The 14,220-nt window shown below is 36.3% G+C and overlaps 1 protein-coding gene across 1 annotated transcript in view; it reads left to right on the top strand.

Annotated features, from left to right (window-relative positions):
* The window catches only part of LOC124622681 (fibrillin-2-like), a 631,069-nt gene that overhangs the window by 346,769 nt on the left and 270,080 nt on the right, over positions 1-14,220 (top strand). Inside the window, 4 exon segments of the mRNA XM_047148470.1 lie at positions 8,266-8,514; positions 8,659-8,778; positions 8,955-9,170; positions 12,167-12,366. Of these exon segments, the coding sequence (XP_047004426.1) occupies positions 8,266-8,514; positions 8,659-8,778; positions 8,955-9,170; positions 12,167-12,366 (785 nt within the window).

Here is a 14,220-nt window from a genome sequence, read left to right as displayed (position 1 = left end):
TTATCAGGGACCTCCCAAAGATGGCAGCACATCTGTTTGCCAAAATATCGTGGAGGAATTATGATGTGACCCAGCCGGACAACCAAGAATTCTATAAATCACAATTTTTGATGGTAGTGCATTGTGATGTATTATTTTTACAGTTCCTGGAATACTCCTACTGTTTGGAGCTTTTCATTTATTTTTTCAAGTCCGTAATGGACAGATTGTACTCCTGCTGACACGATACTTTGATCTTTCCTTAAACCATCCTGGATATCACCTAATATGTCAACATTGTAGTAATGTTCCAAGATTCCTTGTAACAATATTTCCTTAATCAGTTTGCTAAATGTTAAGGTGAGGGCAATAGATCTATGGTTCTGCACATGCCTAACGTCCTCATTTTTGTGCAAGGATTTGACTACAACTACTTCTACATCTACAGCTACACTCTGCAAACCACTACGAAGTGCACGGCATGGGGTGTGTCCAATTGCACCAGTTATTGGGGTTTCTTGTCATTTAATTTACATATGGAATGTGGGAAGAATAACTGTCTGAATCCTCTGTGTGCGCTGTAATTAATCTTATCTTGTCTTCATGATTCCTGTGGGAGCAATACAGAAGGAGTTGTAGTATATTCCCAGAGTCATCATTTATAGCCTGTTCTTGAAACTTGGTAAGTAGTCTTTCTCAGGATTGATTATGTCTGTCTTTAAGAGTCTGCCAGTTCACTTTCTTCACCATCACTTTGACACTTTTCCATGGATCAGACAAACCTGTGACTATTTGTGCAGCTCTTTTCTGTATATGTTCAAAATCCCTCATAGTCTTATTTTGAATGGGTCCACACTCTTGAGCAGTATTCTACAGTGGGTAGCATGAGTGATATGTTTGCAGCTTCTTTCAGACATAACTTCATTGTAGATAACTAAATCATCTTCAAAAAGTGTGAGGTTACTATTAATAAACATGGTGTGTGAAATGTGATAAGAAACAATGTAGAAAACCCACCCACCGGACCATCTGTAAACCAATATAAATGGGAAACAGTGACCTGCAAAAAGGACAAACGTGGAAGTGCTGCAGCAAAACCGACTGAAAAAAGGTACTTTCTTGTTGTTGATGACTCCGTACTGAAAAATGTTACAGCTCCAGGCTGTGAAATCGATGTTCGTCCTGGAATCCAATCGCATCAGGTTAGCAGACACTTTCAAAATATTCTAAATTTGAAATGAAGTGAAACTGAAAAAAAAGGACAAATATGAAGGTGTTTTCATTCATGTCAGAAAAAATTCCATCTGGAACAGCAGTGAGGAAAAAATAATCAGTGAAACACAGAACTTGATCTGCTCAGCAAAAAGTGTGTTTGCAAATTCAAAAATCGTCATTCGTGCAATTTTACACAGATGGTCAGTAAGTGATACATACATAAATAAGATAAACAGTGGAATCAGGGAACAGTGCGACAAGCTGGGTGCAATTTTTGTAGACTCAAATAAATTTGTAAGTGGTAAGTGTCTGGGAAAGGATGGGCTGCATTTGAATAGGTTAGGTTTAATGACTTTCAGCAAAATGATCATATACATCTGCAGAATCATTAAAAGCAAGGAAAACTGAAAACTTCCAAAAGGGGTGAGAAACCAAAAGTGGTGATCCAAATGGAAACTGTAAATATAATGGAACAAGTGGGGCCCTTATAAGTATAAAAAAAACTCAAAAATTCTATCTTGTTGCATCTAAATATAAATGGTTTAGCGGAAAAATGTTCAAATCTAGGTTACTCTAAAATTGATGGACTGCAAGTTATACTTTCTGAACTGGCAGATATAAATGTAGTCTGGTTAAATTTAACACTGGCTCATAAAAGAATGCGTAGACATTCTAAATAAAATTAGTAATTTCAAACTTGTCAGCAGCTTTTGTAGAAAACACAAATCTCATGGCGGCCCCTGTATCTTACTGCATGCCTCCTGAAACTTTAAAATGAAGGAAGATTTTAGCTATCTAAATGAAAAATGTATTTTTGAAAGCTGTTGTGTAGAGCTGTGTGATTTAAATACTATGATAATATCAATTTACAGAATTCCTGGAAGTTCTACTACTAAGTTGTTCTTAGAAAAATTTCAGTATCTCTTTGATAAACTTAAAAAGAAAGAAAGAAAGAGATTGTGATTGCAGGAGACTTCAACTTAAATACATGAATTGAAAGCTGTGACATAGAAAAATTTTGCGATTTAATCCAAAAATCGGGTTTCAAGTTAAACTTTACTATGTGCACTAGAGAAAACTTCCACTCAGCAACCTGCATAGATAGTATTATTACAAATTATCAGTTTGATGATACAAGGAAATTTTGCCTAGATCTAGGGGTATCAGATCACTCAGCTTTGGTTATAGAGCTCCCCAAAACAGCGAAACTAAAATCTGAATCTTATGTAAGAAGGAATTTTAGCGAAGAAAATTTAGAGTTGTTGTGTGATAAGTGTTATAAGCTGGCCTTTAGGCTACAAAAATTTTGATAAATTTCTAAATTGGTTTTTGGTTGTATTCAATGAAACATTTCCCTCAAAATATTATGAAAAGAGAGTCACTAATAAACAAAATTGGATTACACCAGGTGTAAAAATTTCAAGTGCCAGAAAAAGACAGCTGCACAATGAGCTCAAAGTAAATAGAAACCCTGATTTTATAACTTATGTTAAGCGCTATAAGACTATATTCAAAAAAGTGATACTGGCAGAAAAAAAACTGGCAAATAGTATCTTTATAAACAAACAAAGAAATAAAACAAAGGCAGCCTGGTCTGTTGTGAAGTCAAGAGTTGGGAGTCAATGTTAAAAGTCAAGAAATTTCTCAGATTAGGTTTCAGGGTGATATTACTGTAAATCATGTTGAAATTTCAAACTGCTTCAATGATCTATTTTGTCAATATAGCAAAATCTGACGTAGACATGACAGCTCATCAGGACAATATGATTTTCAGGCATAGGGATGACATACAAAACATTTGTTTTAAAAAAATTCAGAAAAATCCCTCAGAAAGACATGGAAAACACAACATTATCATTAAAAAACAAAAATTAAGCTGGATAGGATGGAATACCTACCATGGTAATCTAGGCAGTACGTCATATTATTTCATACCCACTGACTATTATTGTAAACCAGTCCTTTGAACATGGGTCTTTCCCAGATGTCGTAAAATATGCAGAGATTAAGCCATTATTTAAAAAGCGATCACCAGAAGATATGGGAAACTACTGCGTCACTAGACTAGGGTACAAAAGTCTCCGGGATATTTTAAGATCTAACAAATGCCTTTGACTAAGGTGAACCACTCATTATTACTCCACAAATGAAGAGCTATGGCATTGAAGATACTGCATTACAGTGATTCAACTCTTATCTGACAGAAAGGAAAGATAGAGTTATTTTTACATCAAATTCAGTTAACTACCACTCCATATGGAAAACAATTTCCCAAAGAGTTCCACAGGGTTCAATACTGGGTCCTTACCTGTTCTTATTGTATATAAATGATTTACCATTAAATATTGATGCTCATTCAGTCTTATCGCAGATGACACCTCAGTCCTGATAGAAAATGATACAATAGAAAAGATTCCAGATAGTATAGAAAATGTTCTGGAGAAACTGGAATCCTGGTTCCATAAAAATGGACTAAAGCTCAATGTCACTAAGACGCAGATAATGCAATTTGGCTCTAAATTGCCAGCAATATGTCCTGTACAAATAGCCCATAATAATCAACTGATGACAGAAGTGAGCCATGTGAAATTCTTGGGCCCAAACCTTGATAAAAGTTTAAACTGGAAGACACATATAGACTTCCTGGCAAATAAATTACTTTCCCTAGCTTTTGCAATGTTTATTTTATCTGGTGCCACTCATATGGACACAAGATAGATAGTCTACCACAGTTATTTATAATCTGTTATTCGGTATGACATAATTTTCTGGGGAAACTCTAGAAGCAGTACAAGGCTACAAATTCTTCAGAAGAAAATCTTTAGAAACGTGTGCTGCCCACAAAAATGAGCCATGGCACCCATTGTTCAAGAAATTAAAAATACTAACAATTACCTCATTGTACATTGTTGAAATTTTGATTTTTGTGTATAATAATAGTTTCTCTACATGCTCCTGTCCTGTGCTAAAAGTTCCACTACTGTATTTTTCTAGCTTACTCAATATATATGAAGGCTGGAACTTGAATAGTGGCAACTATTTATTTACGTCTCATACAAAATAGATACGTGTTTCAAAGTTTTACTGACCTTCAAAGTAGTCACCAGATTGTGTATAACCCACTGCCAGCGATGTGGAAGTTGTAGGTTACTCTTAGTGGTGCCAGTTGCGTTGACAGTTCGACCGATGTGGTCTGTTGCCCGACGAATTTGTAGCAGTTATGAAGCGAATGCCGTGAAGCATTTCCTTCAGTTTAGAAATCGAGTTGAACTCACAAGGGCTTAAGTCAGGGGAGTGCAGTAGGTGGTATAGGGCTGAGCAGCCCCATCAGTTAAACAAATCAGTAACAGCTTGCACTGTACATGCTTGAGTATTGTTCTGCAAAATGATGGTCAGGTCTTGCAGGAAGTGTCATCACTTCTGTCTCTAAGCTGGTCGTAGGTTGTGATCCAAAAATGAACAGCATAGAGACAGAAGTGATGTCACTTTCTGCAGGACTTGACCATCATTTCGCAGGACAGTGTTCAAGCACGTACAGTACAAGATGTTACTGATTTTTTTGACTGATGGAGCTGCTAAGTGCTATACCACCTACTGCACTCCCCTGACTTAAGCCCTCGTGAGTTCAACTCAGTTTCTAAACTGAAGGAAGCACTTCACAACATTCATTTCAGAAGTACTAAAAATTTTCATCTACAGCGCTTTTTCTGTGGTGATTATAAACTTACTTTTTCTCAAGTAAATGGAAACAATATCACCTTTATTTTGTGCTGTACAGTAAGGTGTTGTCAGGTCATAGCCTTCTGATTTGAAATAGTGAATGTTACCTACTGATGTCTGGTGCGAGGTAACAACTACTACATGTGGAGCCAACCATGTGATAAATGATTCAAAAGCATCTATTTTGTTTCCTAAACCTTGGACATTATAATGCAAAAATGATAGATCACTCTCATGTGAATATAAGTCTTTGTGATGTATATATGAGTCTCATAGACATTATGCTGTGATATGGTTTGAGTCTTATCTATCTAACAGGAAACAAAGAATGTCGTTGTGAAATACCTGTGCAGTAAGCAGTCAGTCTTCATCTGACGGAGAATTAATTACATGTGGTGTTCCTCAAGGTTCCATCTTGAGTCCATTGTTTTTTCTTGTATACACTAATGACCTCCCATCTCTTACATTGCCAGATGGTAAGTTTGTTTTGTTTGCAAATGATAGAAACGCAATAAGTAGCAAGTCAACTACAGATTTAGAAATAGCTGCTAATCAAATTTTCACTGCCATTTATAAGTGGTTTAAAGCTAATTCACTGTCATTAAACTTTGAGAAGACCCACTATATGCAGTTCAGAACCTGTAAGAGTTTTCCTTCCAGCATAACATATGAAGACATGCAGATCAAAGAGGTTGACAGTGTTAAATTTCTGGGATTACAACTCAATAATAAATTCAGTTGGGAAGGGCATACCACAGAATTACTTAAGTGCCTAAACAAGTCTTTATTTGAAGTGAGAATGATGTCAGATGTAGGAGACATAAATATAAAAAAATAGCATTCCTTGCTTACTTTCATTCTATTATGTCATATGGGATCATATTCTGGGCAACTCATCAAACCAAGCAAAAGTTTTTAGGGTGCAAAAGCGTGTGATAAGAATCATTTGTGGTGTAAATTCAAGAACATCATCTAGAAACATGTTCAAGGAACGTTGTGTTCGAACCACTGCCTCTCAGTATACTTCTTCCTTAATGAAATTTGTTGCAAGTAATACATCTCTATTTCCAAGCAATAGCTCAATTCATAGTATCAGTACTAGCAACAAGAACAATCTACACAAAGACCTAAAATAACTTGCCTTGGTCCAAAAAGGGGTCCAATATTCAGGAACACACCTTTTCAATAAATTGCCAGCAACCATTATAAACTTGGTTTCAGATAAAGCACAGATTAAGCAGAGTTTGAATGACTTTTTGATAGGCAACTCCTTCTACTCCATAGATGAATATCTTAACAGAGACTGTTAAGCCAGCTTAAGTTAAAGTATGTGTCAGATTTCAGTTTTGACAGCACTTGGTCACAACATTCTTGATTAGGTATATTGTGTATGATAAATTTATTAATAGTGCATAGCATTGTTTCATTCTAACAGCATGTTAACTCTGTAAATATTAGCTGTTCCAGTTTACCACATTGTATTCACCTATTTTGACAATTTCCTGACAAATGATCAGTGTAGTAAGTATTCAAATGTTTTATGTTATACTTTTGACATGTTCCACACCCACACAAGTTATGTCATTTTTTGCTTATAGGAAATGAAAACTGAATCTAATTTAATCTAGTGTAGCTTCGGTGGAAAGTTTTATTGTCTTAAAAAGACATCATTTTTATCCTGCTGTTGAATTGCTTGACTGGATGACATAATTTTAATCCTTGAGAGGAATAGCATCTCTAGCACGAAAATCACATTCAACTTAATATTTACTATTTGTAGAATCCATGTTATTAACAAGTCTTTCCCTAATCTGTTGAGATGTAGGCCACAGAGTGTGTAGAATCTTGTTACTACACAGCTTATGTTGACAGATATTACATTTTAAAACTTCTTGCATAGTATCTCTTTGTTTGCACTTTGCAGCTCTTTATTCACACATGACAAATCTGGTATGTTTTGACAGTGTGGGACTGAGTAGAAGATTACATGCATGGTTCTTGACTCGTGCAGTCTTCTTTTCAGTTAGATCAGTAGATCTTCTTTTTTTCTTGCTACATCATTTGTTTCCGTTAAAAATATGAAAAAGACTTGTCATGGTTCAGTGAAGCTGCTGCCTGAAATTTTTCACCTTTTTTCCATATTCTAGATATGTTGTGACGGCTTCTAGACTGAAATCAGTGGTTAAGTTTCGCCTTTGGCCATCTGCATATAGATTTATTTCACCTGTTGTTGGTTGATAGTTACCAATTTTAGGCCCATCAATACTTTCTTGCTGCATGATGACATTGTTTATTTTTTCTTTTTGTTCATGGCAGCTGATAATCCATTATGAGAAATTCTTAATTTTAGTTCACTGTCAGTGACCACACTTGAAGCGGAATTGTACTTTTTTTCTCCCCTTAAATTGAAAACAACTCTTGTCATACTTTGTTTACAATGCCCTTTGTCTTCCCATGTAGTTTGAAATTGGTCATTGCACTGTCCCAGTTTATAATTGAAAGCACTTGAAAGGTATTTTAGTGCACAAAATTTGTTACCGATACATTCTTTGTTTACATGATTTTGAATTTCTTGCAATGTAACTTTCTTGGAATGTAATTTTTTTTGGAATGTAGCTTTTGCCCCCTTTTCAGTAATGGATGAGATGTTTTGTAGAACTTGTAGTGAGTTCAATTCATTTGTTCTTACTCAAGGACTCGAGATGTCCATTTTCACCGTGCTGATTATAAATTGTAAGCTTGGCACGTGTTCATTCAACTTTGTGATTTAATCCTCATAATTTTTTCACACTTAAATTTTAATGACAGAGGTAACATTTTTACCTGGAGAAATATGATGAACTTTTGCCCTGGATTCCATCTACTTTTTTGCTGTCATGGCCTACTTAAAGCAAATGGTCCACAAGTCGTCGGGCAGAAAGGTGCCATGCAAACAGCTCACCACTAAGAAGTGCGAAAGAGCACCAATGTCATTTATACACAAGCTGCCCTGCCAGCACCTGTGTTAGCTGATGTCAGACAGATAACATAAATTAGTTCACTGCTATATATGCTATATATAGATACTAGAGGATATTGTCAATAGCGAGGATGAAAGATATGAGTTAAAATGAGCAAGTATTTTGTAGTCATGTTATTGTATTCAGCAAGTCATTTGTGATAGAGAATTCTAGTTTCTAAAGTTGTGTAATTTTTTATGTTACTAAAGGTAACTGTTTTGTCTCTTGTATACACTGTAGTAGCATTGTAATAATTTTGTGTCACTGCCTAATATCTGACACTTGTTTGTGTTTTGTCATTTCTTGTATATTTAAATTTTCCACAAGCCTAATATTTTTGATTTGATTTCAGATATTGATGAATGTTATGAGAATCCAAGAATTTGCTTGAATGGCCGCTGTGAAAATGTGCCTGGTTCATATCGCTGCATGTGCATGCCTGGATTTGTAACCAGTGCAGATGGTGCATACTGTGAAGATGTAAACGAGTGCACAACTGACCGAGTCTGTGACAATGGCAAATGTGTGAACACTGAAGGATCATTTAGATGTGTTTGTGACCCAGGTTACCAAGTTTCCCTTGATAAGAGAGGTTGTATAGGTGAGGGTTCATTTTTTAGCTGAATTTGTATTTATTTTTGAGTGAATGTCTGCTGTATAGTCATATTTTATTTCTTGTTTTGTACTGATATACAGTAACTTTTGAATTAAAATACAGAGACAAAAATAGCTATTTATATTTCAGATATTGATGAATGTGTACACAACCCTTGCCAACATGGAACTTGCCACAACACTGTGGGCAGTTTCTATTGTGAGTGCTTACCCGGATTCAACCTTGGCCCTGACGGAAGATCGTGTTTGGGTATAACACTTTACAAATACATTCAACAAGTATTTCCAGATAATGACACCCTACCTATTGTTTTAAAATCACTGATACTTTTCGCATCCTTACAGTAATTTCCATTATGTCATTAATCAGGCTTATTGTTGAAACAGTTACTTTGCACTAATACCTGCAGTCATTGTACTTTCTAGATACGAGACGTGACCTCTGCTATTTAAATTATCATGAGGGACAGTGCACAAATCCTGCTGCGAATCCAGTGTCTCGATCCAGCTGCTGCTGTTGCACTGTGAGAGTTGGCCAACCTCTTGGATGGGGAACTCCATGTCAGGCATGTCCTATGCCTGGCACTTTTGAGTTTGAAACGCTATGTCCTCATGGGCCAGGAATGACATATAATGGAGATGGTGAGTATTAACGCTCGTATAAATAAAATTTGAGTAATTCGAGGTTAGGATGTGAAAGTAGTGTTACATGAAGTACATTTTAGTATTACGTGATGTACATTTTCTTATGATGTGTAAACTTAGTAAGTAACAAGAACACACAAATTATTTACCCAAAAAAGTCAAGGCTCCTCCATCAACAGAATGTCTTGTCGTGTAACATTCATTCTTATTACCTCATAAATTCAGTATTCTTTTTTAAATGCTCTCATTTTGTTTATTTAAATTACAGCTTGTGTAGCCACTTTTAGCTGCAATAAGAGGCAGGCCAGTGGCTTCCCATTCATTAGATCAATAACAGCACTTTTTTGTACTCCTCCAAGATTCAAACCATACTTTATAGCCCAATCACAAAACAAAAGATTACTTATGACAATAGTAAATAATGATTTAGCTACATAGCATTTTGGTAATAAACAAAAAATGTTACAAATTGCTCATTAATCTAATTTATAATATTGTATAACAGTATAATAAGGGGACTTTTCAGGTGATCATGCAAACTTACAGTTGTGATTGGGAAAGTAAATATTGATTATGATCGTGGGAGGAGAAACTCTCATGTGAAGCTGAGAGTGATAATAGGTATGCACGAATGCCTCACTTAAATTACAGAATGAAAATAATGAACTTTTGACTTGGTGGGGGGGGGGGGGGGGGGCGGGCTGATGAGAAGCTATTCTATGTATGGTGGGCAAAATCTCAGACAGAACAGATCTCTCGGCTATATCCTTGTCAGACCCTATGCGCCCACTGCACACATCTCTCTACTGTATAGTTCCTTCCCATGTAACTATCCCCACTGCAAGACTTGCCCTATGCACCATGGCTTGCCCTATGCACCCTTCTACCACCACTGATACCAGCGCTGTAACTGGCAAAACATGTACTACCATAGGGAGAACCACCTGTGAAATGACACATGCCGTATAGCAGCCATAACGTAAACACTGTTTCGTCTTTTATATCAGCGTGACTACCACCAAATCATCACATAAGACGAATATGCATAGGCAGCGGGTGTATACTGGCAACACACAATATCCTTTTGCAGAGCATGTACAGCAACATGACAGTTGTGGCATCAGTGCCAGTTTCATTACAAGAGTTATATGGATTCTTCCCACAGACACCAGCTTTTCAGAACTCTGTAGATGGGAACTGGTGCTACTGCATGACCTCCATTCCACCTGGCCTTAATTTATGTTAATTTCTTCGGTCTGAGCATTTCTTCATAGTAACTATTTTTTCTTCACTTTGTTTTAGTTTTCTGCATCTTTCATTTTCTGACCTGTCTATTTTTCACTGTTTTCCTCCCACCTCTCTTACCTACCATGCACTTAGCTTTGGCTCTTATCAACTCGTTGCATGGTGTTGTAGCAGTCTGTCTTGCATATTAACCTGTCTTCTGCCTTTAAACTCTCAGGTTTTCACATCTCATCTGGTGCAGTCCCCAACATCAGTCTTTCCTTCTAATACCATCTGGTGAGTCTCCCCTACCTGGGGTTCTGGGTGACTTTTCTAAACCCTACCCCTTTTATTAAACCTCTCAAGTCCTTTTTCTTCACTCCTCTTCCTTCTCCTACACTCAAATTACTGTTTTATTGGAGAAGTGTCAGAAACTCAAACCATATCCAGTGAAACATAAATTCTGTATCAATTGTAACAGTGAAAAATCACAGCGTTATATGTTTCAGCAAGTGAAAATACAACACTACTACTTTTATAAGGTAGTAAGTGAGCAGAAGTCACTGCTGTGAAAGATGACATAGTTAAGACATTTTTGGCCTAAAAACCAAAGTTATTAAATATGTGGAAAATAGGTTCTGGTTTCAGTTTTAACTAAGAATCTGTACAGCAAGTGCACAAAAGAGCAAAAAGAACCTGTTATCGGGCTATTACTATACATGAGGACAAATTGTCTTAATTTTTTGTCAGATTCCTTCAATCATGATAAAACTACCATGCTGTGTTAATATTTTTGTAATGTGCACTTATAATACTGTTTAATAGAGAGTACAACTCCAACCAAACAGATTAGGCTATTAGTGGAAACATTATCATCATATAGGAGGGAAATTAAAAGAGATATCTGTATATCACTTCTTTTATTAAACTACTCCAAACTTTTCAAGAATTTTCATCCTCATCTTCAAGTGGATATAATAGCGTATGTTTTTACGTTTGCTTGCTGCAACCAACTATTTGCTTTGCTTCTTTCTCTTGAAACTATTCCAGAAAGCTGCTAACTGCAAGCTGGTATCAGATAAACACATTGTGTCACTGACAAAATAAAAAAACATAAATAGAGTAAATTAAGTATATATACAAGCAACTGAAAATATTCATAGAGGTAGTGTATTAAGGTATTGCAATAAGCACTTAAAACAATTCGCCATTATTTGTTCTCTCACTGACACTTGCCAGAAATGAAGGAAATTGCTTATATTTATATTTTAAGTTATGAAAGATAATGATAGTGCATTTGTGGTGTTGACATATTATTTTCAGTCTTGGTGTGAAAAGTTTTGTTTTGAGGGAGAAAAATTTTATTTATTTCATTATGCCTTTGTTTTTATTTTCTTAGATGACCGATTTATCCATATCAAAATTACCTTCATATAAGTATGCAACATTCTGGTAAGATGACCTGAAGATGACTGAGATGATTGACACTTATTTGTAAGAAGGAAATTTTTAAAAAAGTTAACAAATATCCCAATTGGAGATGTCTCTGTTGATGGATAATGTTGTCCTGTTACATTTTAAGTTACCTAAACTACTTCAGATTAACAACAGACTATGTCATCCAATAAAACTATGGCTGATTCCTTTACAAATTTTTCGCACAGCTGATATATTACGTCATTTCTTATTATTTTACTTTTGAAACAAATTCAAACAATAATTGTTACTTCTTGTCTGTGGGCTCTAAAGAGTTGCTTTCGTTATTTCAGACATCAATGAATGCGCTCAGAATCCAGGTATCTGTCAGAATGGAGCATGTGAAAACTTGATGGGATCTCACCGGTGTATTTGTAACCCTGGATATCAAGTTGACAGTACTGGGAAAATTTGTACTGACATTAATGAATGTGAAGTGGATGATCTAGTTTGTTCAGGTGGTCAGTGCAGGAATACTCCTGGTAGCTTTCAGGTAACACTTTCATCATTCACGTTTGTTTATCTGCTTTAAAAATTACCTATGAAGTAGCACTATTAAAGTGAAAGTGAACTTGATTGATCGGGAATAAACTGAAGCATTATCACATTTTTGTGCTTCTTATATTGTGTTTTGTTTAAGATAAATAAGTACTCTCTTTTAGCAGAGAATTCTATGACAGTTTTACTGTTACAGCTGAAGTTGTCTGCAGGTTCTCTCTCTCTCTCTCTCTCTCTCTCTCTCTCTCTCTCTCTCTGTGTATGTGTGTGTGTGTGTGTGTGTGTGTGTGTGTGTGTGTGTGTGTGTCATGTGCACGCAACAGCAGCATGGATACACTGCATATGTCTAAACAAGTCATCAACTTTACTATGTATTCACATAGACATGTTTTAAACTTTCAGTGGGCTTCCATATTTTTGGAAAGGCATATTAAATGAGAAATAAACTAAAAATAGTTCCTATCCTCCAGTTCTGAGCAAGGTTTTTGGGTGCTTTCCCTAGATTGTAAAGCAAATATTGGAACTTCTTCTGCTCCACTTCTAGCTCTCCTGGTATTCAAGTGGAAAGTCGCTGACTCCACAGTGGGTCATTACTTGAACAATCCACTCTGAAAAGAGTTAATTTCAGTTAAGAAAAAAGGTTATATGTGAATTATGTGTTTAAGTGTATCACCCAGCTGTATTTCATTCACAGAGTTAGTTGCATAAACAACTACATTCAAAAATTTTATTTTTTAAACATGTTGTTGTTGTTGTTGTTGTTGTTTTCAGCCCTGAGACTGGTTTGATGCAGCTCTCCATGCTACTCTATCCTATGCAAGCTTCTTCATCTCCCAGTACTTCCTGCAACCTATATCCTTCTGAATCTGCCTAGTGTATTCATCTCTTGGTCTCCCACTACGATTTTTACCCTCCACACTGCCCTCCAATGCTAAATTTGTGATCCCTTGATGCCTCAGAACATGTCCTACCAACGGGTCCCTTCTCCTTGTCAAGTTGTCCCACAAACTCCTCTTCTCCCCAATTCTATTCAATACCTCCTCATTAGTTATGTGATTTACCCATCTAATCTTCAGCATTCTTCTGTAGCACCACATTTCGAAAGCTTCTATTCTCTTCTTGTCCAAACTAGTTATCGTCCATGTTTCACTTCCATACATCGCTACACTCCATACAAATACTTTCAGAAACGACTTCCTGACACTTAAATCTATACTCGATGTTAACAAATTTCTCTTCTTCAGAAATGCTTTCCTTGCCATTGCCAGCCTACATTTTATATCCTCTCTACTTCGACCATAATCAGTTATTTTGCTCCCCAAATAGCAAAACTCCTTTACTACTTTAAGTGTCTCATTTCCTAATCTAATTCCCTCCGCATCACCTGACTTAATTCGACTACATTCCATTATCCTCGTTTTGCTTTTGTTGATGTTCATCTTATATCCTCCTTTCAAGACACTGTCCATTCCGTTCAACTGCTCTTCCAAGTCCTTTGCTGTCTCTGACAGAATTACAATGTCATCGGCAAACCTCAACGTTTTTATTTCTTCTCCATGGACTTTAATACCTACTCCGAATTTTTCTTTTGTTTCCTTTACTGCTTGCTCAATATACAGATTGAATAACATCGGGGACAGGCTACAACCCTGTCTCACTCCCTTCCCAACCGCTGCTTCCCTTTCATGCCCCTCAACTCTTATAACTGCCATCTGGTTTCTGTACAAACTGTAAATAGCCTTTCGCTCCCTGTATTTTACCCCTGCCACCTTTAGAATTTGAAAGAGAGTATTCCAGTCAACATTGTCAAAAGCTTTCTCTAAGTCCACAAATGCTAGAAACGTAGGTT

Source organism: Schistocerca americana, chromosome 7, assembly GCF_021461395.2.
Source record: "Schistocerca americana isolate TAMUIC-IGC-003095 chromosome 7, iqSchAmer2.1, whole genome shotgun sequence".
Taxonomy (NCBI): Eukaryota; Metazoa; Arthropoda; class Insecta; order Orthoptera; family Acrididae; genus Schistocerca; species Schistocerca americana.
This window is presented reverse-complemented; position numbering and strand designations above follow the sequence as displayed.